We start from the raw sequence: 25,837 nt of genomic DNA, 5'->3' as shown, positions 1-25,837 counted from the left end.
GAGAGAGAGAGAGAGAGAGAGAGAGAGAGAGAGAGAGAGAGAGAGCGAGAGAGAGAGAGAGAGAGAGAGAGAGAGAGAGAGAGAGAGAGAGAGAGAGAGAGAGAGAGAGAGAGAGAGAACTGCCAGCCAAAGCTGCCCGGAATGCTGAGGGCCAGTTGGAGTGGCCCAGGACTTTTGAGAACTGCCACCCAGAGTTGCCGAGAACTGAGGAGGCATGACTGTGATGCCAGTATTTTTTCTGTCTGTTTTGATGTTACTCCTCAGATTGGTTTGTTGATAGAGGCTTCAGACCTTGTTGGGCCTGATTGATTTCTCAGTCAGAAGGTGAATTGAAGAGGATGCCGGCATGTGTGTGAATGTTATGGTGTCTTTGTTAAGCTTTGTCTTCCCAGGAACAAAAACTGCTGAGCACTTGCCTCAGGTCAAGATGAAGAAAAGACCTCTCCTTGGGTATTGAATGTTGTGATGATATTGTAACCTAGTTGTGACCTAGGGGTGGATGGCCCTTGTGCTTTCCACTTCCCCTTGAGAAGGTGATTGGTGGTGACTGATGATATTGTAATTCAGTTGTGATCCAGGGGTGGAAAACTTTTTGTACTTTGTGACTAACCAAATGAATGTACTTTGTTCATGATTGGAAACTAATCTCCAATTGAGTAGACAGAAGACTTTGTGATTGATTAAATAAATGTACTTTCCGGGGGTGGAGTACTTTGACCTTTGTACTTTGTGGTTGAATTGAGGACTTACTAAATGATTGTTACATATGGTGAGTGCTGCATTTTGATTTTCTGTGAATGTTTTGCCTTAATTTGTTACTGAATAAGTGGAGTTTACTATGCTTGTAATCAGAACCTTGGAGGATGCTTATGCTTGGCTTTACACTGATCTTGGTGATAATCCCATCTTTCAAAAATGGAGAAACCAGCAAAAGGAATTCTATTCCCTGTCTTACTCTCACTGACAGGGAGAAACTAGTTGCTGGGGTACAAATGAAGGGAACCTTGGTGGGGTATGACCACTCCCTCCAAGAGTTTGCTATAGAGAAGAGAAAACCTGGCCCTAGTCTGACATACACCTAAAAGCTGGAGGGGAAGTCAGCCCAGGAAGGATGGGAGATGAATGAATGAATGTCATTATAGCTGAGGCTATAAAGCCATAGTATTTGGGTTCAAAAAATCAGCTTCACAGGGAAGCTAGGTGGTGCAGTGAATACAGCACCCGCCCTGGAGTCAGGAGGACCTGAATTCAAATCTGGCCTCAGACACACTTCCTGGCCGTGTGACCTTGGGCAAGTCACTTAACCCCAAATGCCTTCCCTCCTGCAAAAAAAAAAAAAAATCAGCTTCACAGTCCAAAATGAGGCAGGCATGGCCAACATGTTTCCTCAAATGAAATGTAAGTTCCTTGTGGGTAGAGGCTGTTTGTGGATCCTTGTACCTCTCACAGGGAGTGACAGAGTAGGCTTGCACTTGCTCATATGTAAAAATGGCACTAGGGGGCTCCGAAGTCTTCTCTACATTTAAACCTATGATCTTGTGATCCTGGGGACTCAATAAAGGCTTGCTGCTCAACTGATAGCCATTCATCTGAAATAGCAGTGGAAAAAAAACTAATGCAATCTTAGGCTGCTTTTTGAGAAGCACAGTGTTCATCTAGGACTAACTGACAGCTCTGCTAGGCCTGGAGAGACCACCAGGGGGCACAGTGGAGAGAGCGCTGGATGGTAAGGCTCGGAGTCCGGAAGACCTGAATTCAAATCTATCCTCAGACATTTTTTAGTTGTGTGGCCTTGGAAAAGTCACAACCTCAGTCTGCTCCAATTTCCTCAACTGTAAAATGGGGACAACAACAGCACCTACATTTGCAAGGATTGTTGTGAGGCTCAAACGACATGTTTATAAAATGCTTAGCACACAGTAGATGCCAGACAAATGCTTATTCCTTCCCTTCCCCTCTTGTATCAGCTCAGTCTTATTTGGAGGGAGGGGCCCAGCCAGGCCTGGTTGTAAGGGAGAATGATGGCTCAGTGAGCCAGCCAGGCTGAGAGCAGAGGTTAGCGTGGCCGTGCTCGTGATCTAAACGTATAGCTCACATATATGAAAGCACGAGGTGGGAGGTGTTAATCCTGGGGGATGAAGCTTTAAAAATGTAAAGATTTTTCTGGGGCCTTCGATGACAAATCATTTAAAAGGCTCCCAGTCCCACAGGGCCAAGGGTTGTAAGCCAGATCCATGCCTATTCCAGGCTCAGGAACAGTGAAGGAATACAGAGCTTCCTTTTCCTCGGAGAAAGGGATGGATTCCCAAGGGACACTAATGGAAAAACTGTTTATGTTGCAGCTTGTTTGTATGCATGAGTAGGTGTTTTCAGGTGCTGGAAAATGCACTGTTTATAGACATTCAATATATGTGTGCATACATATATATGTGTATGTATGCATACACAGTTCAAAAATGTACTTAGAACATTCAGTATACACACATAAATGTGCATATATACACATCTCTATATATGTGTATATATAAACACATTAAATATATATTATCGTATTAAATATATTTTATACACACACACATATATATATATTACACACACATGCACACATACACACACAAGGCATCCCAAAAGTCTTACTGCAGTCTAAAGTTATTGATATGGTGTGGTATTGGGGAAAAAGTCCTGGGTTTCAGCATTGGCTGTCATATTTATTAGCTGGGTGACCTTGTGCTGTCAACGTGTCTGATCTTCAGGTTCCTTAGTTATAAAATGGGCCTGTGCATCATTGGCCTCATAGGGCTGTTGTTGGGAAAGCATTTTGTAAGGCTCAACATATTAGAGAAAAGAAAGCTATCATTGTCATCATGTACATGTCCGTATAGATGTACAGTGCAGACCAGGGTTTACCTGCGAGCCAAGGATGCTTTTTACATTTGTAATACAACAAAACTTTATTTTAAAATAATATAAATATTTCTTAAAAACATAAGAATCAGTCTTAGCTCAATGCCCTTACAAAAGCAGGCTGGGGCAGGACTTGACCAGCTGGTTAGTTTGCAGACAATGGTGTGGACTGTAAGGGGTGTGTATCTACATAAACACTGCTGTCTCCCTGATACATAGTAGGTGCTTAATAACTCAATAGCTATTTATTGTAGGTGGTATGGGTATGTGCCATTGGTGGGGGGAGGCAAGGGCTGCAGTGTGGACCCAAGGCTCTCAGCAGGTGTGTGCCCATGTATGAGGACTCAATGCAGCTCAGGATTAGTATGTGGGTATGCTTGCAGGAGGGGTGCGGGGCTAATGTGAGCAGATGTGTATGGGTACACATGTACCCAGTGGCTATGGAACACAGAAGTGTACAGTGCAGGGAAGTCAAGGTGGGCTCCATGATGGGGAGCTGGTGCAGGGAGCATTTTTAAGGCAGATCCAACCTGTGGCAAGATCCCATGAGAGCCCCGTGGGCACTGGGAGCAGACAGTGAAGGCTTCAGACATCCACTCTTTAATGCAAACACCAAATCCAGGTATTGACCCCCTAAGCCCAGAAGATCCCCAGCCCTCCCAGCCTCCCTCTGCACTCCCCACCAGGCTGGCCCCTCCAGGGGATGTGGGGGTCCCCATTGTCCCCAGTGTCCATCAGTATGTCAGAGGAGTGAGAATGAATAGTCGGTCCTCCTCCTTTCGGATCCATCGCATCAGTTTGTGCACAGCACTAATGGCGGACGCCTTGGTACCCAAGGGACTGTAGCACATATACAGCTCAAAGGCTCCTGTCACCTAAGAGAGGGAAGGACTGGTCACACCTCTGGAAACCTTAGGGGGAAGGGACTCCACTATAATGGAGAGAGGGAAGCTGTTCCTGAGTTATGGTGGAAGGGAAATAGACTCATGAGGAAGCCAGGTCCTGTAAATCCAGCACCCACAAGGGCAGCCATCAGCATTCTCCCTCTGCCCCAATCTCCCCCCTACACATAGGGCTTTAACCCTGGCACCCCAATCCCTCAAGACTTGTGACGCATACCAAATGGATTCCAGGCAGTGAGAGAGAAGGGACCTCCTCCCCTCTGCCCCTTACCAAAGCCAGAAGGTTCTCATTGGGTCCTGTGTAGTAGATGGTTTTGAGGGGGTGGGAGGCATTGTGGGCACGGCTGTGTAGGTACTGATAAAGGCCCAACAGTCGCTCCTGTTCCTCCTCACTTGCATATGGATCCTCGATCTCTGGGCTAGAGAGGAAGCAGACAGAGGGCAAACATGAGACTCACAGCATCATGGATCCAGAGCTAGATAGGACCAGATGCATCCAATTCAACCCCCTCATTTTACAGATGTGGAAACCGAGGCAGGGGGTTTAAGTGACTTGCCAAAGGCTACACAAGGCAAAGTGTTTGTATAATTGACTGTGTGTATAAGAAATGTATATGGAAAAACATAACATTATCTGAAATCAAAAGACCTGAATTCAAATTCTCCCCCTGATATTTACCCACCGTAGGGCCTTGGTCAAATCTCCCCTTCTCTCTGGGGCTTAGTTTCCTCATCTCTAAAATGGGAATAATCATCCTTGTACTGTCTTCTTCACAGGGTTGTAGGAAAAGCCTTTTTAACTGTAATATTCTTTTTTTTCTTTGCTTTTTGGAGGGCAGTTGGGGTTAAGTGACTTGCCCAAGGTCACATGGCTAGTTTTTGTGTTGTGTCTGAGGCCGGATTTGAACTCAGGTCCTCCTGACTCCAGAGCCGGTGCTCTATTCACTGCGCCACCTAGCCGCCCCTTAACCATTATTTTCTGAAGAGATGGGAGCTATTTTGTGTGTGTGTCTACTCTAGCCTCTATCCAAAGGTAAGATCCCCAAGAGAAGAGATTACCACCAGCACCACATCTCTCACTTTTACACAGCACTTTAAGGTGCACAAATTAATTAATTTACATTTCCTCCATTGAGCATGACTCTCATGGCAGAATAGGCCGACCTGAAGGTGAGGCTGTCACTCTGCCTTCAAACTATGTGTTCAAAGGACATTCTGTTCCTTGCTGCCTAAAGACCAGTCTGGGCTTCAGTTTCCTCATGGCGGAAGGAGGGGTTGGGAATAGATGGTTTCTGAGGTCTCTTCTGGCTCTAAGTCTTATGGTCCTCCTCATTTTCACAAATACTTACCAAGTACCTGTCTGGCTGTGCAGGTGGGACAGATTTACAAAAGGAATTAGAGGGAATTACTCAGACACTTAATTCAGAGGTTAAAGTCACTTAGCCTCTCTTGGTCTCAATTTTCACATCTGTAAAATGGGGATAGTAGCAGCACTTACCTCCCAGGGTTGTTGTGGGGATCAAATGAGATGGTATAAAGAGCTCTGAAAACCTTAAAACACTATATAAATGCTATTAATGATCACGCTGATCATAAATCCTGCACTTCTGTAAGAGCTGCCTTGGTGACGACTACTCCCCAATCCCCCTTCCTCTTTTCCCTACCCACTCCCTCCTCGTTGAAGATCTTGCTTTTGCTGTCTGGCCCTTTCCTTATTCCTCTTAGCTTAAGGGGACTGGGGCAGTGGGTATTCCTGGGTCTCTGCAGATAGAAGGCTCCTCCTCAGACTCAAGTGCTGCTAGCATACAACTTGTAGCTCTGACAGAAGAGTGAGCGTGTTTAAGTATATTCACATGTGTGTACATGATGGGGCTGTGGTGGAGAACGAGGGGACGTGGGGAGCCCAGAGCATCCCTCCGAGCTGGGCTGCACTCTCCCCTTCATCAATAACTGTCACTGGCCATTTCTGGGACACTTGAAAGGTGTAGAAAGCTATTGCCTCCCACCTGTAAGGTGGACAGTACAAGGGCTATTGTTTCCATTTTGCAGACAAGGCAGCTCAGAGAAGAAAAAAATACATTGAGTCACATAGTTACTAAGCATTGGGGACAGAATTCAAACCCAGGTGTCTGGACTCCTTCAGGGCCTTGAATGCCTAGAACAGATCCTCCCACAGTATGACATGCCAAAAGTGTAGAAAAGCAGTACAGGATAGTGGAAATCCCACCCTCTTTGGAATCTGGAGACCATGGTTTAAATCCTAGTTCTGATACTTTTTAGTTTTGTCACATTGAATGTATCACTTAAACTGTCTGGACCAGGGGTGGGGAACCTGTAGCCTCAAGGCCACATGTGCCCTTTTAGGTCCTTGGGTATGGCCTTTTGACTGAGTCCAAGTTTTACAGAATAAATCCTTTTATTAAAGGGAGTTGTTCTATGAAGTTTGGATCAGTCAAAGGGACACACCCAACAATCTAGAAGGCCACAGGGTCTCCATCCCCGGTCTGGGCCATTACGCTATGTAGACCTCCTATACATTACCGTCTGGCCTGCAGTTGTACTCTAAGGACCCCTGGGCCTTGCCTTCTTTGCTATGGCTATACCCTCCCATGAGTATTCTCTCCCCTTTGTCTCAATTTTCTATTGATATTTCCAGTGCTTTATACATTAATAAGTTTAACAAGTATCTTTTCCTTCATTCTACAAAATGGGGATAATAATACTGACTTAAACAACGTGTCTCTCATGGCTGTTTTAAAAAAAGTGTTTTACAAACCTTAAAGTGACACAGAAATGGGACTTGTCACTCCTCTCCCAGGGGGCACATACTCCACTAACCCTGGGCAATCCTGCCCTGCCTCAGCTTCAGCCTCTGACAGGCCTGTAGGCTTTAGCTTCTGGCTTGCCTCCTCCCCCCTGCCCTTGTCCCCTTTCCTTCAATCTCGGACTCAGTGAACACCCCGGCCTGTTGGAAGCCCCAAGGCACTGGTCTGTGGCTGAGTCCATCTATACCATGCCTTCAGGGATCTAGCAGTATCTGATGGGGAGGGGGCCCTCTCACCTGGTGAAGAGCCCTGAGCTCTTGGACTTGTAGATGAAGTGGCGAAGGTCTGGGATGCCCACTTGGGCCACGCTGTAGAAGGGGGTGCGTAGCGCCTCCCTCAGCATGTGGTGCGCCCCACGCTTTTTCAACCGCTCCTGGAAACGGCGGCGGCAGTCTGAGACTGTGAAGAAGTCCTCTCGGTCAGTGGAGACCAGGAGCAGGCACAGGTCTGTGTCTGGCTCCAGGTAGGAGATGTGCACATGAAAGAAGCCCCCAGAGTTGAATTTGGGGAGGCAGATGGGCGTCCAGGCCTCTCCTTCTCGAAAGGAGGACGAGGAGCTGATGAGGTTAAAGAGGAGGTGGAGGTCGATGGGGTGAAGGAACTGGTCCTTCTTCCGCACCAGAGACACCAGCTGGTTCCGGGACAGCAAGATGGAAAAGACTAGGCTCTTGGCCCGGGCCTGCTGCAGGCTGGTGCTCACAGCATCCCGCACGCCAGCCGCCAGGGGCAGGCAGCGGGCGGCCCCCATCAGGAAGCTGGGGTCCCGGGCCATGAGCTGCAGCAGGTTGTCGGTGATGCGCTCAGAGCCTGAGAGCAGGCGACGCAGGTCATAATTCTGCTTTTGTTGGAAAATGTGATTGAGCTGGGTCCAGGTGAGCAGACTGAGGATCTGGTAATAGATGTATAAGAGCTCCTGGGCTATCTCCTGCTCCGACTGGCGTGTGCGGGCCACAGCCACCAGAACCAGGGGGCTCCGGCGGACAAACACCACCTTATAGCCATCTGGCAGACGGACAAGGAGGAGAAAAATCAGTCTGATGAGAGGGAGGGCCTCCTTCTGCTCAAGGGCCTGTTGTAGCCCCCACATGAAAAAATCCCCCCTTCCTATCTTTGCCTGTCGAATTTCTACCCACCTGTTAAAGCCCGACTCAAAAACCACCTCCTCTGGGAAGTCATCCCTGATCCCCCTCCTGGTCAGCCGTGATTTAGCCCTCACAGAGAATTCTTCTGGCCCTCTAATATGCTTGCCATAGGCTACCTTTCTACTGGGCTGTGAACTCCTTGAGGGCAAAGACAATGTCCACTTTCATTTTGTATCTACCCCAGCCCTGAGCACAGAACTCATCCAAGTGACATTGAGTAAATGTTGGCTGTGTTGTGTAAAAGGCTTCTCAATCCAACCTTCAAGGCTCTCAGAGATCCCTGGCTTGCCAGGGGCTAGCCTCTGGCCTCAGTGAAGCTTATCTTCTTCCTACCACGTGCCACAGGGTCCCTAGTGTCTGCTTTGGTGACTGCCCAGATTTTCTCCTTACCTTGAACGCCTTCCCATTGCTCTTTGTCATCCATGGTCCCTCCTCTTTTCTAAGAAGCATTCCTTGATTAATGCCCACTCTCCCACCCCCATGCCCTCACCTCACTCCTCAACTCTGTGTCTCCTTATTACTTTTTCAATTTGTTTATGGGTCTAAAAGCATTTGTGTGCATGTGACCTGGTGTCCCCTTCGACTGGGAGCTCCCTGAGGGCAGAGGTTGTCTTCCCGTAAGACCAGGTACTGACTGGGAATGGGGACTATGTCTCACCTCAGATTTGGGGTTTCCTAAGGATAGGCCCTGCGTCTCCCATTCAGATTGGGGACTCCCTGAAGGCAGGGACCATTTCGATCTTTTAGATAAAGAATGTTCCAGGAGTTGGGATCATTTTTTTCCCTGACTAGGGAAACCTGCTGAGGGTGGCTTGTGCCTACCCATTAGCCTGAAGGATTCCTGGAGGCAAGGGTTACATGTTCCTTATCATATGGGGTCCACAAGAACAGCCCCCTTTCCCGACTCGTCCTTAGTTCAGACTTGTGCACACAGGGTTAATCTGAAGGTGTCCAAAGAGGAACGAGGGAGAAATGGGAGGAAAAAGCTTCCTGGTACAGCCTCCTGGGGGCTGGCCAGAGATCTCCCAGGGGACTGGAAAGAGGCCAGCTTGCTCCCCCCTCCCACACAGGGCTCTCCCCCAGCCACACAGGGTCTCATCCCCTCGCCTAGGCAGGCCTTACCTGCATGTATGGAGCGAATGGCATTCTTATCGGCCTCCAGGAAGGACACCAAAGCCACCATGACCCCCATGGTGCTGGATAGCGCCTCCTCTGAGCCGTAACGGGAGTAAACAGGCTTCCCTGCCTCGCTCAGCACAAAGATGTGCTTCTGGTGCAGCCGCCATGTCTCGGCTGCGTCCTCCTCATCCCCCTCCCCAGCCTCTCCTTCCCTTTGGGGCTCTGAGGCCTTCCGTTCCCCAGGTCCCGAAGACTCGAGACAGTCCTCAGGCTCTGGGCGCATCTCCTCTTCCAAGTCCCGGGCCACACCCGTCAGCTGTGTGCTCAGCTCACTGAAGTCCTTGCTGATCTGACGCATGTCTGTTGCTGTGGCCCGAGGCTGGACACTGGTTCCTTCCTCAGGATTGCCCCCTGTGGCTTCCCCATCCTCAGACTCTGTCAGGTCCTCATAAGAACGAGCGTGGACAAACATGGCACCTTCCTGGCCAGCCCCTGCCGACCAAAAAGCCAGACTCTTAGGAGGGGGTCATCCCCACTCAGTCAACTCTTCATTATCTACATTGTGGCTTAACCACAATCACAGGACTGGTGCCCTCATCAGACAGCTGCTTCTGTGCAGCTTTTCATCCCCTCATCAATCAGCCTATGCTTAGGGAATCTCAGGTGTTGATGGCCAAAAAAGGACAGGAAAGGGGATATTTTGTGCTTCCCCTGCCAAACAAACCCACAACCAACCCCCACCCAGTCCTATCTGTGGCGCTTTCCAAAGTGGCACTATGATATAGTGGGAGGAGCCCCAAGCCCTGGGCTTGAGTTCCAACTCTGCTATTTACTAGCATTGTGCCCTTGGACAGGCCTCGGTTTTCTCAACTGTAAAATGAGGTCTGAGGAAGCCTCTAGCTCCAAGCTTATCATTCTACCACTTGGGTATAACTCTGATCACCCACACTTTGGCATTAGCCGTAAGCTCTTCTCCATCAGTGTGGATAACTGAGAGATGACTGAACAGTAATCCATTCATTTCTTCTCAACATTCACTGTTTATCCTCTATCCCCCCCTTCTCCCCATCCTCAAGGGCCAGATGGAATTCATGATGATCTCTGACAGGCCTCAGGGGATGGCAAGGAAGACAGCTGGCCTTAAGACACAGGACTTGGGCCTGAATTTATCTTATCTATGTTCTCTCTAGCAGCTGACCCATTAGTGGGTTCTAGGGCTCACCTCCTCATCCTAAAAATATACTGCTGCCCCCACTGCACACATGGTGAAACTGAGATACAAGGCAGGATAGAAAAGGACTTTTCCTGGTCACAGAATCTCAGATCTAGAAGGGACCTCGGAGGGCATCTAGTTTAGCGAGAAGTAGAGTAAGAATCCCTCCTTCAATAGCCTCCAAAAGTGGTCATCCAGTTTTTACTTGAAAACCTGAGGGGGTGAGGTCCTTACTATGCAGTGAATTCCTCTTTGAAATAGTTCTCATGGTGAGCAAGTTTTTCATAGACCAAGTAGAATTTTTTTTTTGGAGGGGGAAAGGCAAGGCAATTGGGGTTAAATGATTTGCCCAAAGTCACACAGCTAGTAAGTGTGTCAAGTGTCTGAGGCCACATTTGAACTCAGCTCCTCCTGATTCAAGGGCCGGTGCTCTATTCACTGTACCACCTAGCTGCCCCAGACCAAGTAGAATTGGTCTGTCTACAACTTCTATCCATTGCCTCTCAGGCAGGACATAAAAGTAGCTGGTAAATGAGAGCCTTTCAGATACTCCAAGACAGCTGATGGGGTCTTCCCTGGGCCACCTCCTCTTCTCTAGGCGAAGGGTTCTTCAACCAATTCAAGCATGATTTTGTTTTCGGTTCCCTCGTTATCCTGGAATCCTCTTACCAGAACTGATATGCTCTAACCAAGGCAGAAGATGGGGGTACCCTAAAACTTCCCTGTTTTAAACCATCTGCCTCTATGTTGAGGCAGCAAGGTGGTACCGTGAATAGAACACTGGGTCTGACCTCAGATATTTGCTAGCTGAGTGACCCTGGGCAAGTCACTGAACCTCTTTTGTCTCAGTATCCTCACCTGTAAAATAGAAATAATAAATACCACTTACTTCTCAGGATTGTTGCGAGAAGCAAATGAAATATTTGTAAAGTGCTTGGCAAATAAGTTCTATCTAAATGCTAGCTTTATTGTTATTAGAACTATTATTATCATTATTGTTAATGCTACCTAAGGTTGTATTAGCTTTTTTAGCTACCCTGTCAGCTGTTGACCTATATTGAGCTTGCAGTCCCCTAAAATCACCAGATCTTTTTCATGTGAAACATTGTTAAGCTCTGCCTCCCCTATTCTGTACTTGTGCAGTGAATTTGTAAAAAATTCAAGTAATTTTCTTTATGTCAAGAGAGGAATGGCTATTCTCTATCCCTTTATGAACTCAAGGCACCTGCCCTAAACCACTGTGCCTCATTCTCTCAGAGGAGTAGGTGAAGAAGACAAAAAGAGAATGATCTATTTCATCCCACTGTCACGATGCCCCTCCCCCACCCAAGTCCTGTCTGGGGAAGTCCCTGTGTGTGCCTGATCAATTTGTTATTTCATTGGAGGAGGTGGGGCATGCCTGGGTCCCCTAAGGTCTACAGGAAATCTCCCCCCACCGGAAAAGAAGCCATCCTGCTGCTGGCATTAACCACATGCATGCCCCTGGGGTTCTGAGCTGGGGCTCTCTGGAACCCTGGCTTTCTTCAGGTCCAAAATCTGACATAGAATGCCTGTGTGCCCTGCTTCCTCTAGGCAAATCTAGAGGTTACCTGGTGACCCTGAAGTTGCTTCTGTATTGTGAGGATAGCAAAGGAAGAGTTGGGAGAAGGAAACTGATGAGGTCTGGCCCTGAGTACTTCCCTTCCCCTCAGAATGAGAAACATCACAATTCAATGCAAAGGGCCAAGGACCTTGGAGGCAGAAGACATGAGTTTGGATGCCAGCTTGTTCTCTTACTAGCTGGGGGACTCTGGCCAAATGATTCACATCTCTGAACCTCTGTTTCTATCTCTACAAGGTGGAAATAACTATACTCACATTACCTCCCTCACTGGATAGTTATAAAAACCAAAGGAAAGAAAACCTTTTTTTAAATATGCAATATAAACATTAGCTAATATTATAAAAAACTATGATTATTTCAAGGCTCTATTCCCTGCATAGAGCTGAAAAGTCACAGGAGGAACTGGTTTTAATGAGCATCTCCCAGAGAACCATCTCTTGGGCTCTCACTGATGGCAGCTAGCCATCTGCGGGCAGGTCAACCTTGCCTCTGCCTTACCTGGTTCTGTTCCCTGGGCCAGTCCTGGAGTCGGGCTCTCTGACCGCTCTGAGCTCTGTCCATCGGAGGGGACCAAGGTACCATTGGTGGTTTCCCAGCTTTTCTTCTTATGTACATCAGCAGCCATATCCCTGCTTTAACCTGTTCCCACAAACCAACAAGAGAAAGAACCATCAGAAGACTGCTGGGAGATAGTTTAATTGGAGTTGTAGAGATGATACTCTGTTGTGTGGTCCAATGAGGCCTAGACTTATGGTCAGGAGACCTGGGCTCCGGTCTAAGCCCTTCCACTTACTCACTGTGTGATCCATCCCTTCTCAGGGTCTCAGTCTCATTGATAAAATGAGGTGAGTAGACCTGATCTCTAAGGCTCTCCCAGTTCTGACCTTCTATGTTCCAAAGTTTCTTCAAGCTCTGACATTTTATGTCGTAAGGGAAATTCTAGCCATGACATTCTATATTCTAAAGTCCCTTTCAACTCTGATATTCTATGTGCTATGTTCTAAGAGCCCTCTTAAACTCTGATAATTTGGGTTCTAAAGGCCCTCTAGCTTTGCTGTTCTGTATTCTAAGGTCCCTCTCAGCTTCCCCCCCCCCCCAAATGTACATTTGTCTATTCCATGCCTCTATTTCCCACAACTAGAGCAGATAATCTAGAGCTAATCACCGATAAAATAAAATACTCATAGTACAACAAGCTTTGTTCAAGAGTTGTTGTTTAGTGGTTTTTTAGCCATGTCCAACTCTTTGTGACCCCCCCCCCATATGTGGTTTTCTTGGCAAAGACACTAGAGTGGTTTGCCCTTTCTAGATTATTCATTGTTTATTGTTCAAGAGAGGGAGAAATTAATATGCAAGTTTTATTTGACAAGGCAGAGGAAGTGCTACCCAACATGAAATCTACTTATTACTAACCTGCTTGTTAAAAATTGATCGCATGAAAGATGCCCATCTCCGTTCTAGAATGCCACAGGTAGGAGGATGCCTGGAGCATCAGGAGAGCCTGAGACCTAATCTTTCCCCCTCACAGGGCTACTGGGATGAGTTGCCTGGAAAACCCTACCAAGAAACCCATCAGACACTCTTTTCCCTTTCCTTATTTTTGGAATGTCCATCCTCACTCTATCTCTATTTGTTGAACCTATTGGTCCTTCAATGTCCACTTCAAACTACTTTCTCTTCATTGTAGACATGGTGACTATGGGCCTGGAATTACATTGGCTATCAATCGTAGTCAATGTATTGGGAGTTTTCTCCTTAATTCTTTTTTTTCTTTTTTTTGCTTTTTTGGAGGGCAATTGGGATTAAGTGACTTGCCCAAGGTCACACAGCTAGAGTGTGTGTGCGTGTGTGTGTGTGTGTGTGTTAAGTGTCTGAGGCCGCATTTGAACTCAGGTCCTCCTGACTCCAAGGCCGGTGCTCTATTCACTGTACCACCTATTTGCTCCCTCCTTAATTCTTTAAAAATATTTATTACAAGAGATAGCACACTAGACTCAGTAAAAAAAAAAAAAGCTATTGGTTCTTTTTTACCTATATCTTCCCCATCCTATTCTTGCATAGTAAGGAAGGATATAGATGAAAAATAAATGAGATGTAAAATCAAAAGATATATATAGAAATAAGATAAACTAAAAAAAAAAGACCTAGTTCAAATGCTACCTCCTCCAAGAAGCTTTCCCCTTTCACAAAGTGCTACCACTCCATCTCATACTACTTACAGCCACTGTCATTAATTCTCTGAAGGGGCAGTAGATAGGGACCATTTCACTGTATGTTTATTTGTTAAGTGGAATTGAATTGTTGACCCCCCTAAGCAGAGGCTAGGAACAGGTTCTTTCCAAGAACAGATACACTTCTACATGAATAAACAGTTAATGAGAGACTGGGGGTGGGTGGAAGGGGGAAAGTGAGAGGGAGGGAGGCAAGGAAGGGGGGGGGGGAGGGAGAGAGGGAGGGGGAGAGAGAGAGAGAGAGAGAGAGAGAGAATCCAGCCCCAGCCACAACAAAGAAATAAAATCCCTGAGGGTAAAGCCCTTCTGAGGTTCAAGGGTTGGAGTTCTCACTGGGTCCTGCCAGATGGCTCAGAGGGTGGGCAGATGGCTTCAAGGCTAACTCTCTTCTGGGGGAGCTCAGTGCTTTCCTGCACCACTCCTTCCCTCCATTTACTCCTTCCTTCCCCACTCCTCATGCTACTCAATAGATTACTTGGCCAGTCTCTTCATAATCATGAGTTGAGTTCCCTCTAGTCACTTTCAGGAAGTATTTCTAGCCTAGTGAGAATGTAGAGACACCCCCCCCCTGCTCTTCTACACCACTATACACATATACCTTCCGGTTTTGGGGCTCTACTCCCAGACTCCCCAAAGCCCTGATTGAGGAGGAACCTTGAATGTCATTTAATCCAACCCATCCTCAGAAGAGAGGGAAACAGTGCACTGCCAGGGCACAAAGGAGTGTCCTCACAGTTCAGGATGTACCCCTCCCCATGTTCTTTCTGTCTCTGGCAACAAAGTTTCCAGAACATATCCTTTTTTGTTAGAAGGAGTGTTACAGTATAGGACCTCACAAAAAAGATGATGTAGGGCCTCAGTGTGGGCTTCCCAAAAAACATCAACTTTTAGTATTAGAAGTAAACCTAGAGATAATCTAGTCCAGCTACCTCATTCTGTAAAAGAGGAAAGTAATCTTTAGTGAGGAATGGGGGAAGAGGCCAGTCCCAGACTAACTGGAAGGGTGGCTTGGCTGGGGAGCTGCTGGAGGGTGAATGTGTACAAAAAAGGTGGAGTAGGGCGGGGTGGCCTCCAGGGGCTCAGGTAAGGCCTAGGGCTGGGCTGCAGGGAGTCTGTACGGACAAGTCGGCACATCCTCATCACTGGGGCCCTGCCTCCTTCTCTGGGAGGACCACTCCCTTCATTGACAAAGGGAGCTGGCTTTCAGATGGATTCCAGGGCATTCTGGTATTCCTGGGAGTCAAGGTAGCCCCTATGTCCCAGTGCTTTCCCCCTATTCTTGTAAGAGGACTGTGGTTGGGGGGGGAGGGGGTAGGGGTAGAGGGTCTGAAGATGCATGCCATGCTGGGCACTGCTGGAAATTGCCCTGGATATAGGGTTTCCTTGGTAGAGATACTGGAGTGGTTTGCCATTTCCTTCTCCACAAAGAAAACAACATGAAGTTTGAATGACCTGAGCTCAGATGTTCACTCTCCTACTTGTTATGTGTGTGACCTTGAGCAAGTCACTTCCTCTTACAAACCTTAATTTCCGCATCTATAAAATGAAGGGGTTGGTGTAGAAATGACCTCTAAAGTCCCTTCCAGTTCTAAATCCTATGATTCCCACCTTTGTGAGAAGCCAGAACCCCCCAATCCTAAACCGGGTCAAAGATTGATCCTTGGATCGTCAGTTTGGGTGAGCTGTTCATCTTGGGGAGGGCCCGGAAGCCCCCACCTGGTCAGGCAGGTGTGTGCCTCATCCCCTCCCCCGACCAGAATTGCCCTGCAGGCCCATGGATCCGGAGGATGGTGAGTCCAGCGGCAGCCCCTGCCTGCCCCTCCCCCACTCCCATAGCCCACAAACAGGAGCAGGCACACCCACCTGGCTTCTGCTCCAAGAAGGGGGCAGGCAGGTAAAGCACTGCCCTTAGCCAGATTCCCCGGAAGCTGGAGGGGCCCAGACAGGGCCCACTTATTGATCGAGGGATGCCAGGCCCCAGCACTCCTCACTCCCCCAGCCCCTGACCATGGTGGCTGCCTAACTGCTGACCTCTGGCCACCACTGGAACTGCTGCAGCTCCGACCATCCTGTTCATCTCCAGCCCAGCCAGGAAAACAGTGCTAAACCACTTCTCCTCCCAAAGGTCAGTTTCCAGCGACTTGGCCCAACCTTCCCTCAGCTTGCATTATGGGAATTGTAGTCTAAGAGCTGCTCAAGGCCTTGCAGTCCCCAGCAGCCTCTCTCAGGGTTCAGGGGCGTGGCCTAGGGGAAGAAGGCTCCTACCTGGCTGGCCGCTCAGCCCTCTTCTAAGAACCGCCAGGCCAGCTCCTGGAAACAGCACTTCTTGAGCATCAGAGACCTGGCTCCTACTCCAGGCTCTGCCAAGGCCTGGCCCTGTGGGGGTTGGGCAAACCCTTATGGTTTAAATGACAAGCACTCTCGAGTTTGAGGATTTGTATCCAGTTCTGCTACGTGCTAGCATTGTGGCTTTTGTTGTTCTTCAGATATTTCCGTCTTGTTCCACTCTTCATGACCCCATTTAGGGTTTTCTGGGCAAAGATACTGGACTGGTTTGCCATTTCCTTCTCCAGCTCATTTTACAGATGAGGAAACTGAGGCAAACAGGCTAAGTGACTTGCCCAGGGTCACATAGCTAGTAAGTGTCTGAGGCCTGATTTGGACTTAGGAAGATAAGTCAGGCCCAGCCCTCTATTCCCTGTGCCACCTAAATGCCCCTTCCTGTCTGACTCTTGGTGTCCCTATTTGGGGCTTTCTTGACAAAGATGCTGGGGTGGTTTGCCATTTCCTTCTTCAGATCATTTTACAGAAGAAGAACTGAGGCAAACAGGGTTAAGTAACTTACCCAGGGTCACGCAGGTAGTGTGATATATAAAGGCAATGTAAAACCAAAAGATAGTATACATTTTTCTATATCTATAATCTATAGTTATAGATTATATATATAATATATATTATATATATACAATATATAATAATAACATATATATATATAGTTATAGCACATCTATAATACAACGATCAAACCTCCCTTTTCCCCTTTAACCTCCGTTCCATTTTGCAGAAGGGAAAGCAGAGGCAGGAATTTAGAATGTCATAGAATCTAGAACCAGAAGGAAACCTTGTGATCAGATAGACCAGCCCTCCACATCATTTCACACTTAATTGCTAGCATTTATCTAATGTGGGTCAACTAGTAGAGTGTGGGGCCTAGAGTCAGGGATACTCATCTTTCAGAGTTCAAATCTGGCCTCAGACATTTACTAGCTGTTTGGCTGAGTTTCCTCATCTGTAAAATGAGCTAGAGAAGGAAATGGTGAACCATTCCAGTACTTTTGTGGAGAAAACCCCAAATGAACAGTAGGACCCAACTGAGCAACAATAAAAATAACAAAGAGGTTATGTGTTAAAATATGGTGGGGGGGAGGGGCAACTAAGTGGCACAGTGAATAGAGCACTGGCCCTGGAGTCAAGAGGACCTGAGTTCAAATTTGACCTCAGACACTTAACACAAAAACTAGCCCAGTGACCGTGGGCAAGTCACTTAACCCTAATTGCCCTCCAAAAAGCAAAAAAAAAAAATTGGAGTTAACATTGAAGAATAATAGTTGTTATTCAATTCCTTCCCTGAGAATTCCCCTTCTCTTTCCCTTATTCTGTATCTTAACCCTATCTGAATGGGACCAGAGGGCACTCTGCTTCCCTCAGAAATTCTACCAGGTAGAATTGTATCTGTTCCCTTACATATTTCTAGTCTAAGGGATATGTGATTAGGTTCAATCCAACTAATGATCCCTATGTCTGGGTGGGAGGGAGGACCCCAGCTTTATATCCAAAGTTTGATCATTTTTCCACAAAATGTCAGTTCCATAATGAATATACTTAGCACTTAGCTAAGAAAACACATTTATCCAAATTGAATAGCAAAACAGATAAAGTATATAGAGAAGAATATATGCCAGACAATACAGAATAATGTAGCTCTTCCATTGGGAGCAAGGTTATATGTTAAAATACATATTTAACATATGGAGAGGGACTTTTACAATAGCGAGAGTCCCAGATCTCACCCAAGGGGAAGTTCCCCAAAGTCTCTAGTGTAGCAAGCTGGAGATGGGGACCTGGTAGAGACTGCCAAATCCTCCCATGTCTTCCTAAAATTTTTTCCTTCAGCAACCTGAAGGGAGGTTGGCGTCTTCCATTTTCCATCATCCATCGGGTCCCTCTAGAAACTGGAAGCACCTGAAACAACTTGATGCTTGAAGAATCCCAAAGAAGACTGAAGGGGACTGGAGGAACTCTTCCATCCTGGCCAACACCACTATGTCAGGGAGGGCAGAGTCCCAAATCAATGGGTTTTGATCCTGAGGCTACACAAAGAAAGACAAAAAACAGCCTTTCCCTTTAGGAGGTCATGATCTAATAGGGGAAACAACCAATGGGAGAAAGCACTAGAATAGGGGTGGGTAACCCACCTGTCGCCCTCTAGGTCCTCAAGTGTGTCCCTTGGACTGAATCCCATGTTGGATCCAGTCAAAAGGCCATACCCAGGGGCGGCTAGGTGGCGCAGTGAATAGAGTACCAGCCCTGGAGTGTAATGGGAATGCAAATTTGGAAGATCTTCCCTGCCCCTAGTCTAAAGTGCACCTGAAGCCTGGGGTGGGAGGCTTGTTTTTTCAGTAGATACTTCTTGATTGGCCAGTGAGTCAATAAGGTTGTTACATTCTCTGAGCCAGGAGAAGGCTATATAAGCCCTGATGTGTAGCTTTGTTTTGGGGGCTCACTTTGAGAAGTGTTCTGTGATTTGATCTGTATTCTGGGAAGCCCGTTGTCCAGGGCCCCCCCTGGCTTTGAAAAACCCAGATGTGGAAACCCAGATGTTGACTGGGTATGGATGTAATGGTTGGACAGTTTGGAAATCTGTCTGCTTGATCTGTTTCTGTCTTGATAATTCTGCCTGTGTATTTTGAAGTTCGGGGTGCTGACCTTTTCCCCTGAACAAGGTAAATGATATATGTCTGACTGATTAAAGTAAGCTTGTTAACCCATTTTGAGTTGCTTTCCTTTATCAAAGCAGATCCAAGAACCTGTATGGGCAGCAAACCCTGAGGACGTGCTTGGGGTGCTTGCTGCTACATGGAGTCAGGAGGACCTGAGTTCAAATGTGGCATCAGAGACTTAACACTTAACTAGCCGTGTGACTTTGGGCAAGTCACTAAACCCCAATTGCCCCTTCAAAAAGCAAACAAAAAAGGCCAAACCCAAGAATCTAGAAGGCCACATATGGCCTCGAGGCTGCAGGTTCCCCACCCCTGCACTAGAATTAAGACAGATTGGGAAGATCTTCCTGTAGAAGGTGAGATTTTAGCTGTAACTTGAAGATAGTGAAGCCAGGACATGGGAGATGAGGAAGGAGAGCACTCCAGACATGTGGGACAGCCAGTAAAAATGCCAAGAAATGTCTTGTTTAAAACAACAAAGAGGCCAGTGTCACTGGATTGAAGAATTTATGGCAGGGAGTAAGGTGGAAGAAGACTGGAAAGGTAGGGTAAGCCTAGGTTGTGAAGGACTCTGAATAAACAAACAGGATTTTATATTTGATCCTGGAGGTGACTTCACTGAGTAGGAAAGTGACATAGTTGGACCTGAGCTTTAGGAAAATCACGTTAGCAAAGGAATGGAGGATGGACTGGGGAGGGTAGAGACTTGAGGCAGGCAGACCCATCAGCAGCTATTGCAATAGTCCAGGCATGAGGAGATAAGGGCCTGTACTATAAGGATAGCAGTATCAGAGGAGAGAAAGGGCCATATTCAAGATATGTTGCAGAGGTGGCTAGGTGACACAGTGAATAGAGCACTGACCCTGGAGTCAGGAGGACCTGAGTTCAAATCTGGCCTCAGACACAATACTTACTGGCCGTGTGACATTGGGCAAGTAACTTAACCCCAATTGTCCTGCCTTCCCCCCTCCAAAAAGCAAAAAAAACCCAAAACAAAACAAAACCCCAAAATGTTGCAAAGGTAAAATTGACAGGCCTTGGCAACAGATTGGATATGGAAAGTGGGATATGGTGAAGAACTAAGGATGGAGCCTGGGGTACTGGGGAGATGGTGGTACCCTCTACAGTAATAGGGAGTCTGGAAGAGGAACAGGTTTAGGGAGAAAGATAAGAGTTCAGTTTTGGACTTGGTGAGTTTAAGATGTCCACAGAACATGCAATTAGAGATATCTATTAGGCAATTGGAGATGCAAGACTGAAGATCAGCAGAGAGGTTAGGCTTGAACAATTTGAGAATCCTTAGAATAGATATGATAATTGAGTCCTCATGAGCTGACATGATCATCAGTGAAATAGAACAAAGGCAGAAAAGAAAAGGTCCTTGGGCAGAATTCTGTGGGACTCCCATGCTTAGTCTTTCTGTAATAAAGTCCTTCAAATTTTTTTATTTATTTGTTAGCATTCATTTTTAATATGTTCTTACATATTCTCTACCTTTCTCTAGCCCCTCTCCCATCCATTGAAGAGGCAAGTAAGAAAGTCTTTTTATCTTCAATCTATTCCACTTTCCAAAGGAGCCAAGTCTGAAAAGGATTTTTAGAATAGAAAAATAATATTTCATGATATTTCTAGAAAAACTGAAAACAAGATTTTTAATATGTTTCAACCAATTGGCAGAGTGCAGAAAATAAGGTAGGGAATTTCAGCTAGGGTGATTTCAATTACTTCGGAGTGGTTGCTTTAAAAATATGCACATTAATCTATATGTGATTGGGTCATTCTAAGAAAAGAAAACTAGAGATAAAAATCCTATGGAAAAGGCACAAAAGTGAGCCAAGAGAACTATGGATTATGATGGAAATTAGTGCATGCCCTTAGACTTTAACTTAGAATGGAGGACACTAGAAAGCCATAGAGGCAGGGAAAAGATTTCAGAGCTTTAGTCATTGTTGTTCAGTTGTTTTCAATCTTGTCCAACTCTTCCTTAACCCATTTGACATTTTCTTGGTAAAGACCCTGGAGTGGTTTGCCATTTCCTTTTCCAATTCATTTTACTGATGAGGAAACTGAGACAGAGTTAAGTGACTTGCCCAAAGTCACACAGTCTTCCTGACTCCAGGCCTGTGCTCTGTGCACTATGGTGCCACCTAGAGGCCCCTTCAGAGTTTAGCTAAAGGAGTTTCTGGGAGAAATAGCCCTGGACAGATAGCACTTTTTTTTCTACCTGCATCTATCTAAAGGAGACTCTTGCAAATGTTGAGCAGTGTGGGTGCATTAGAAGTAGGATTGAGCTGAGCACAGTGACATCGACAAGGCCTACTGGGCTGTGGTAGCAACGGTTACACCAGCATTCAGTTGAGGGAGGAGACAGGATAGCAGCTGGATTGTGAGACTAGAGGCGAGGGAGCTGAACACTGAGACACAGAAGCTGATGGGCAGGCCACTGCTGGCCCCTCTCTGCTGCACTTCTCTCCCAAAGCCACCCAAATGGAACAGTGGTGGCTGCCTTTCCATTTGGGAGAATAAGAACTGGACAAGGAAGGATAGCCTCCTCTTCCCTGCCTCTCTTCTCTGCCCAAGTAGAGCAGTGACTGATTTCAAAGCTTATTCAGGTCTTTAAAGTTACTTTTCTAATATCTCTATAAATAGTTTAAATTTCTTTCATTAGCTAAATAAATCCTATCTATCAACCTGCTATTGATATAGGTGTTGCCTTATTTGCAAATGTGGGAAGTACTGCTGGGAGGAATATGTTCAGGTGTTTTTCAATCATGTCTTACTGCATTTGGGGTTTTCTTAGCAAAGATACCTCTTCAGCTCATTTCATAGATTTAACTTGAAAAGGCTACAAGACAAGACTAAAGTGGAGGGAGAGTTGGTGCATGGTTTTTTTATTCGATGATTTCATACTCAATGCAGCTCCTGAAACTGAGATGCAACAAAGTTGATTCTCTACTGCTGGTGCTAATTTTGACCTAACAGTCACCATCGAGAAAACACAGATTCTCCACCAGACAGCACACCCTCCCTCCATACCTGGAACCATCAGACACAGCAAATGGAGAAATTTTGAATACTGTGGATAAGTTCACTTACAATATATTTTGGCAATATACTTTCCAGGGATGTACACACAGATGATGAAGTTGATACACATATCGCCATAGCTAGCTCAGTGTTTGAGAGATTCCAAAGGAAAGTATGGGACAGAAGAGATATTAGACTGCCTGCCGAGCTGAAGGTCTGCAGAGCTGTTATGCTGACCTCATTGTTATATACCTGTGAAACCTGGACAGTCTACCAATGCCATGCCAGGAAACCAAATGGCTTCCTTTTAAATTGTCTCAGGAAGATTCTGAAGGTCACACTGAGGTCCCTTCTCAAGCTAATGTGCCAAACATTCAAATTTCTACAGAAGGCACAACTCCAACAGGCTGGCTATATTGTTTGAATGTCTAATGTATGCTTGACTAAAAGACTATTTTATGGAGAACCCATGTGCTCACATGGTGGTCAGAAGAAGTGATTTAGGGAGACTCAAGGTCTCTCTGATGAACTTTGGGATTGATTTCATGACATAGAAGACACAGGCAAAGGACCATCCAGTGTGGCATGCCCCCAGTAAAGAAGGTCCTCTGTTCTATGAGTGAAGCAAAATTTCAGTATCTCAAAAGAAACACGAGATGCCCAAATTTAGACATATCTGCACTCCAAGTGTTCACACGGACTATTTGTGCCCTACCTGTAGCAGAGCCTTCTGAGCTCATGTTGGTCCGATCAGCCGCAGTCAGACACATCGTACCTTGACTCCAACATAGTGATGTGATTTTGGTCCTTTCTGAGAATGAAGGACAACAACCAACCAACCAACAGATGAGGAAAGTGAGGCAAACAGGCTTAAGTCACTTGCCCAGGGTTACACAGCTAGCAAGTGTCTGAGGCCGGATTTGAGATCAGATCCTCTTGCATCCAGAGCCAGTGCTCTATTCACTGTATCACCTAGCTGTCCTAAGTGTTCAGGTACCTGTACATAGAAACCAGGGTTCAAACCCTAGTTCCCAAAAGTTCTATCTGGGGGCTGAATCAAACTGAAAAAGAACTGGGTGATTTGCTTTACTGATTTTGGATAAACATCCCATAAAGCAGAACTAAAATGGGATTTGGGTTTTTTTCTTCTTTCCCTTAGGCAAAAATGAATCCTATCACCATCTTTGCTGTCTGGGACAAGTCCAGCCTGTCAGGACAAATGGACTCATTCATCTCTCCTCTCTCTTCCCATGAATGTGCACATGCAGAGAATTCTCTATGTAGGAGTGAGTTGAGGGTAGTGACTAGGAAATAGGAACTGACTGTTGGGAGGAAAGGTAGAGCTGTACCCACATTCCAAAGGATCCCCTTTTGTCCCTGTCTCCTACTTCTATCTTCTACTCAGACAAGCCAGAAGACATTTACACAGTGGACAAGCCAGGGTGTCAGAGCTGGTGGTGGGAGGTGGGGGTCATGTTCATTTGGATGTAGTAGATGATTGCTAGTACACCTTGAATTTAGAGTGCCACCTGGTGGCTTACCTTGATATATCACCTCAAGTGGGGCCACAGACGCCTGCCACCTTTACCACCACCCTCTCTGTGAGGGGCTGAGGAATGGGGTGAGGGATAGTGAAGAGTCATACTTTAAACATCTTTGACTCTCCCCTTCCCCTTAACCAGCATATCTAAATCAGTCGTCACATTCTACTGACTCCTTCTGATTTTACATCTTTTTCCACTGTCTCCTTTACTCACATGGCCGTCACTCTCCTCAGATGGCCCTCACTGCATCTTGCACTGACTATTTGAATAAATTTCTAGTTGGCCTCATTGTTTCCAGTTCCTCCCATCTCCAATCCAATGTAACCACCACATAACTGCAAAGATAGTCTTTGTCCGATGAGGTAGCTGTGGCATGTCCAAAAGAGCTCTGGACAGGTAATCACATGATCCAGGTTCTAGTCTTGAGGAGGCTGTGTCTCAATTAGCTGTGTAACCTGGGGCAAGCCTCTTCCTTTCCCAGGGCCGTCATCTCCCTGTATGTAAAACCAAGGGTCTGGACTAAGGCTCTCTCCAGAGCCGACATTCATTGATTCTTTGACTTATTCCCTCCCTGTATAAATGCTTCTTATAACGAAGAGGTCCCTCAACAGATGACAGCCTGTCCTGGGACTCCATGAGTGAGTGCATTGTTCCCTTCTTGATGTCCAGTGTTCAGACCCTGTGTGTTCCCTTTTGTCTGGGGCACAGTTTTTCAATGCCTCCACTTCATGTCCTGAACAATGGCTTGTGGTAGTGTGTTATACAGAGACTGCAGCAAGTGCAAACACAAAGCCTCCTTTTCCCCTAGAGTTTATTTTCCTTGGTTTCCTTGAAAAGGCAGACCTTAAAATGAGAAGTCTACAACTCACTCATTCCTCCCTGTACTCCATTCTTGGCAGGTGAAAGGCAATTGGAGTCAGTCTAAAAGAAGACTTAGATGTATTAATAATAATATTTTAAAACTTTGTATTTCTATGAGACTTTTTGGTTTATGAATCACTTTCTTATAAGTGTCCTCTTAGGTAGGCAGGACAGATATCATTATTTCTGTTTTACAGATGAGGAAACAGAAAAGTAAAGTGACTGGCTCAGGGTTAAACCTATTTGTCAGAGCCAAGATTAGAACCCAGTGCTTTTTTCCAAAGATCTGGATTCTAGACACATCTCTATCACTGTCTGGCTTGTCAAATTCTTGATAAATTCTTTAGCATTTCTGTGCCTCAGTTTCCTCACCTGTCAAACAAGGGTAATAATCCTTCCTTTTTTCCCCCCATCCCACCACTGCGATGGTATATGTTATGAGAGAGCAAGTGAGGGACTTAGGGCTTCTCAGCATAATTATTGATTTTTTTTAAAGTAATCGGGGTTAAGTAACTTGCTCAAGGTTACATGGCCAGTTATTTCTGGGTGTGGTGCTAAGTATCTGAGCCCGGATTTGATCCCCAGGTCATCCCGACACTGGAGCCAGTGCTCTTACTCACTGAGCCACCTGGCTGCCCCATAATTATTGTTAACAGACAAACATTTCAATTAAGCAAATTCAATTCTGTAAACATTTGTTAATGTACCTACTACGTATAGAGAGCATTGTGTTAAGGGATGTGGTTAATGCCAGGTTCCTGTCCTTGTAGAACTTATAGTCTAACAGGGAATAAAAAATCAATACAGATAGCTATAGTACACATTATATATATATATATATATACATATATATATGTGTATATATATATATATAGTATATAAAAGAGGGCTGACCAAAGAGAGCCCAGTCTTTGTAGCATGCTCTATGCTTATGCTAGATATGGAATAGCATGCTTTATGTTCATGCATCTCTATATACTCTGCCAGCTACATAGCAGCAATGTGGAGGCTTGGTGAGCCTGCTTCTGGAAATGTGCCTTTCCTGCTTCTCAGAATGCCCAGGTATTCTCTGTTTCCTGTTGGCTTATCGAATGATGATGAAATGCCTTATAACTGACTTCTGAGCCAGAGAACTAGGGGTGCTTACAAAAGACTTGAACAGATTTACTCTGCCTCCCTCTTTCCTGGTGGCTTTTGAATGAGGACAAAGAAGGAAGGCCGTTGTTCTCTGGGTAGGAGTAGGGGTTGTTGTGGTGGCAGAGGCCTGTTGGCATGGAAGCCTTATCTCATCACCCAACCACATGGTGCCTCTATTTCTCTTGTTTCTCTGGGTTGCTCCTTGCTGATTTTAGGTGAATGAGCACCAGTGATGAAATGGACCAGGTTACAGCCTCGTAAACTTTGAAAGGCTGGAAGTGCCTTCCTTGGTCCAGCCACTGGAGTTGAAATGGAGTCTGGCTATAGCA

The 25,837-nt window shown here is 46.1% G+C and overlaps 1 protein-coding gene and 1 long non-coding RNA gene across 3 annotated transcripts; one reads left to right on the top strand and one right to left on the bottom strand.

The window, feature by feature from the left end:
- Positions 1–3,488: 3,488 nt before the first annotated feature.
- Positions 3,489–16,124, bottom strand: MON1A (MON1 homolog A, secretory trafficking associated). 2 transcript variants are annotated; one of them, XM_069095685.1, is made up of 6 exons: positions 15,803–16,124; positions 12,207–12,347; positions 8,896–9,384; positions 6,868–7,633; positions 4,078–4,225; positions 3,489–3,779 (listed from the first exon to the last, which is right to left on the bottom strand). In XM_069095685.1, the coding sequence occupies exons 2-6, from the start codon at positions 12,331–12,333 to the stop codon at positions 3,639–3,641; spliced, it is 1,671 nt and encodes a 556-aa protein (XP_068951786.1). In that variant the 5' UTR covers positions 12,334–12,347; positions 15,803–16,124; the 3' UTR covers positions 3,489–3,638. The 2 variants fall into 2 exon arrangements, with proteins under 2 accessions (XP_068951786.1, XP_068951787.1); XM_069095686.1 differs by having other exon boundaries at positions 15,971–16,120.
- Positions 15,925–18,987, top strand: LOC138167076 (uncharacterized). Its single transcript, XR_011169803.1, has 2 exons — positions 15,925–16,064; positions 18,113–18,987. It is a non-coding gene; the product is annotated as an uncharacterized lncRNA (long non-coding RNA).
- Positions 18,988–25,837: the final 6,850 nt, after the last annotated feature.

The sequence above is a fragment of the Petaurus breviceps genome, unplaced genomic scaffold, assembly GCF_028583685.1.
Source record: "Petaurus breviceps papuanus isolate PSGF00001 unplaced genomic scaffold, PetGlider_PUasm1.0 227, whole genome shotgun sequence".
NCBI classification, from domain to species: domain Eukaryota; kingdom Metazoa; phylum Chordata; class Mammalia; order Diprotodontia; family Petauridae; genus Petaurus; species Petaurus breviceps.
Note: the sequence above shows the minus strand (reverse complement) of the source record. Positions and strands in the feature narration are given on the sequence as shown.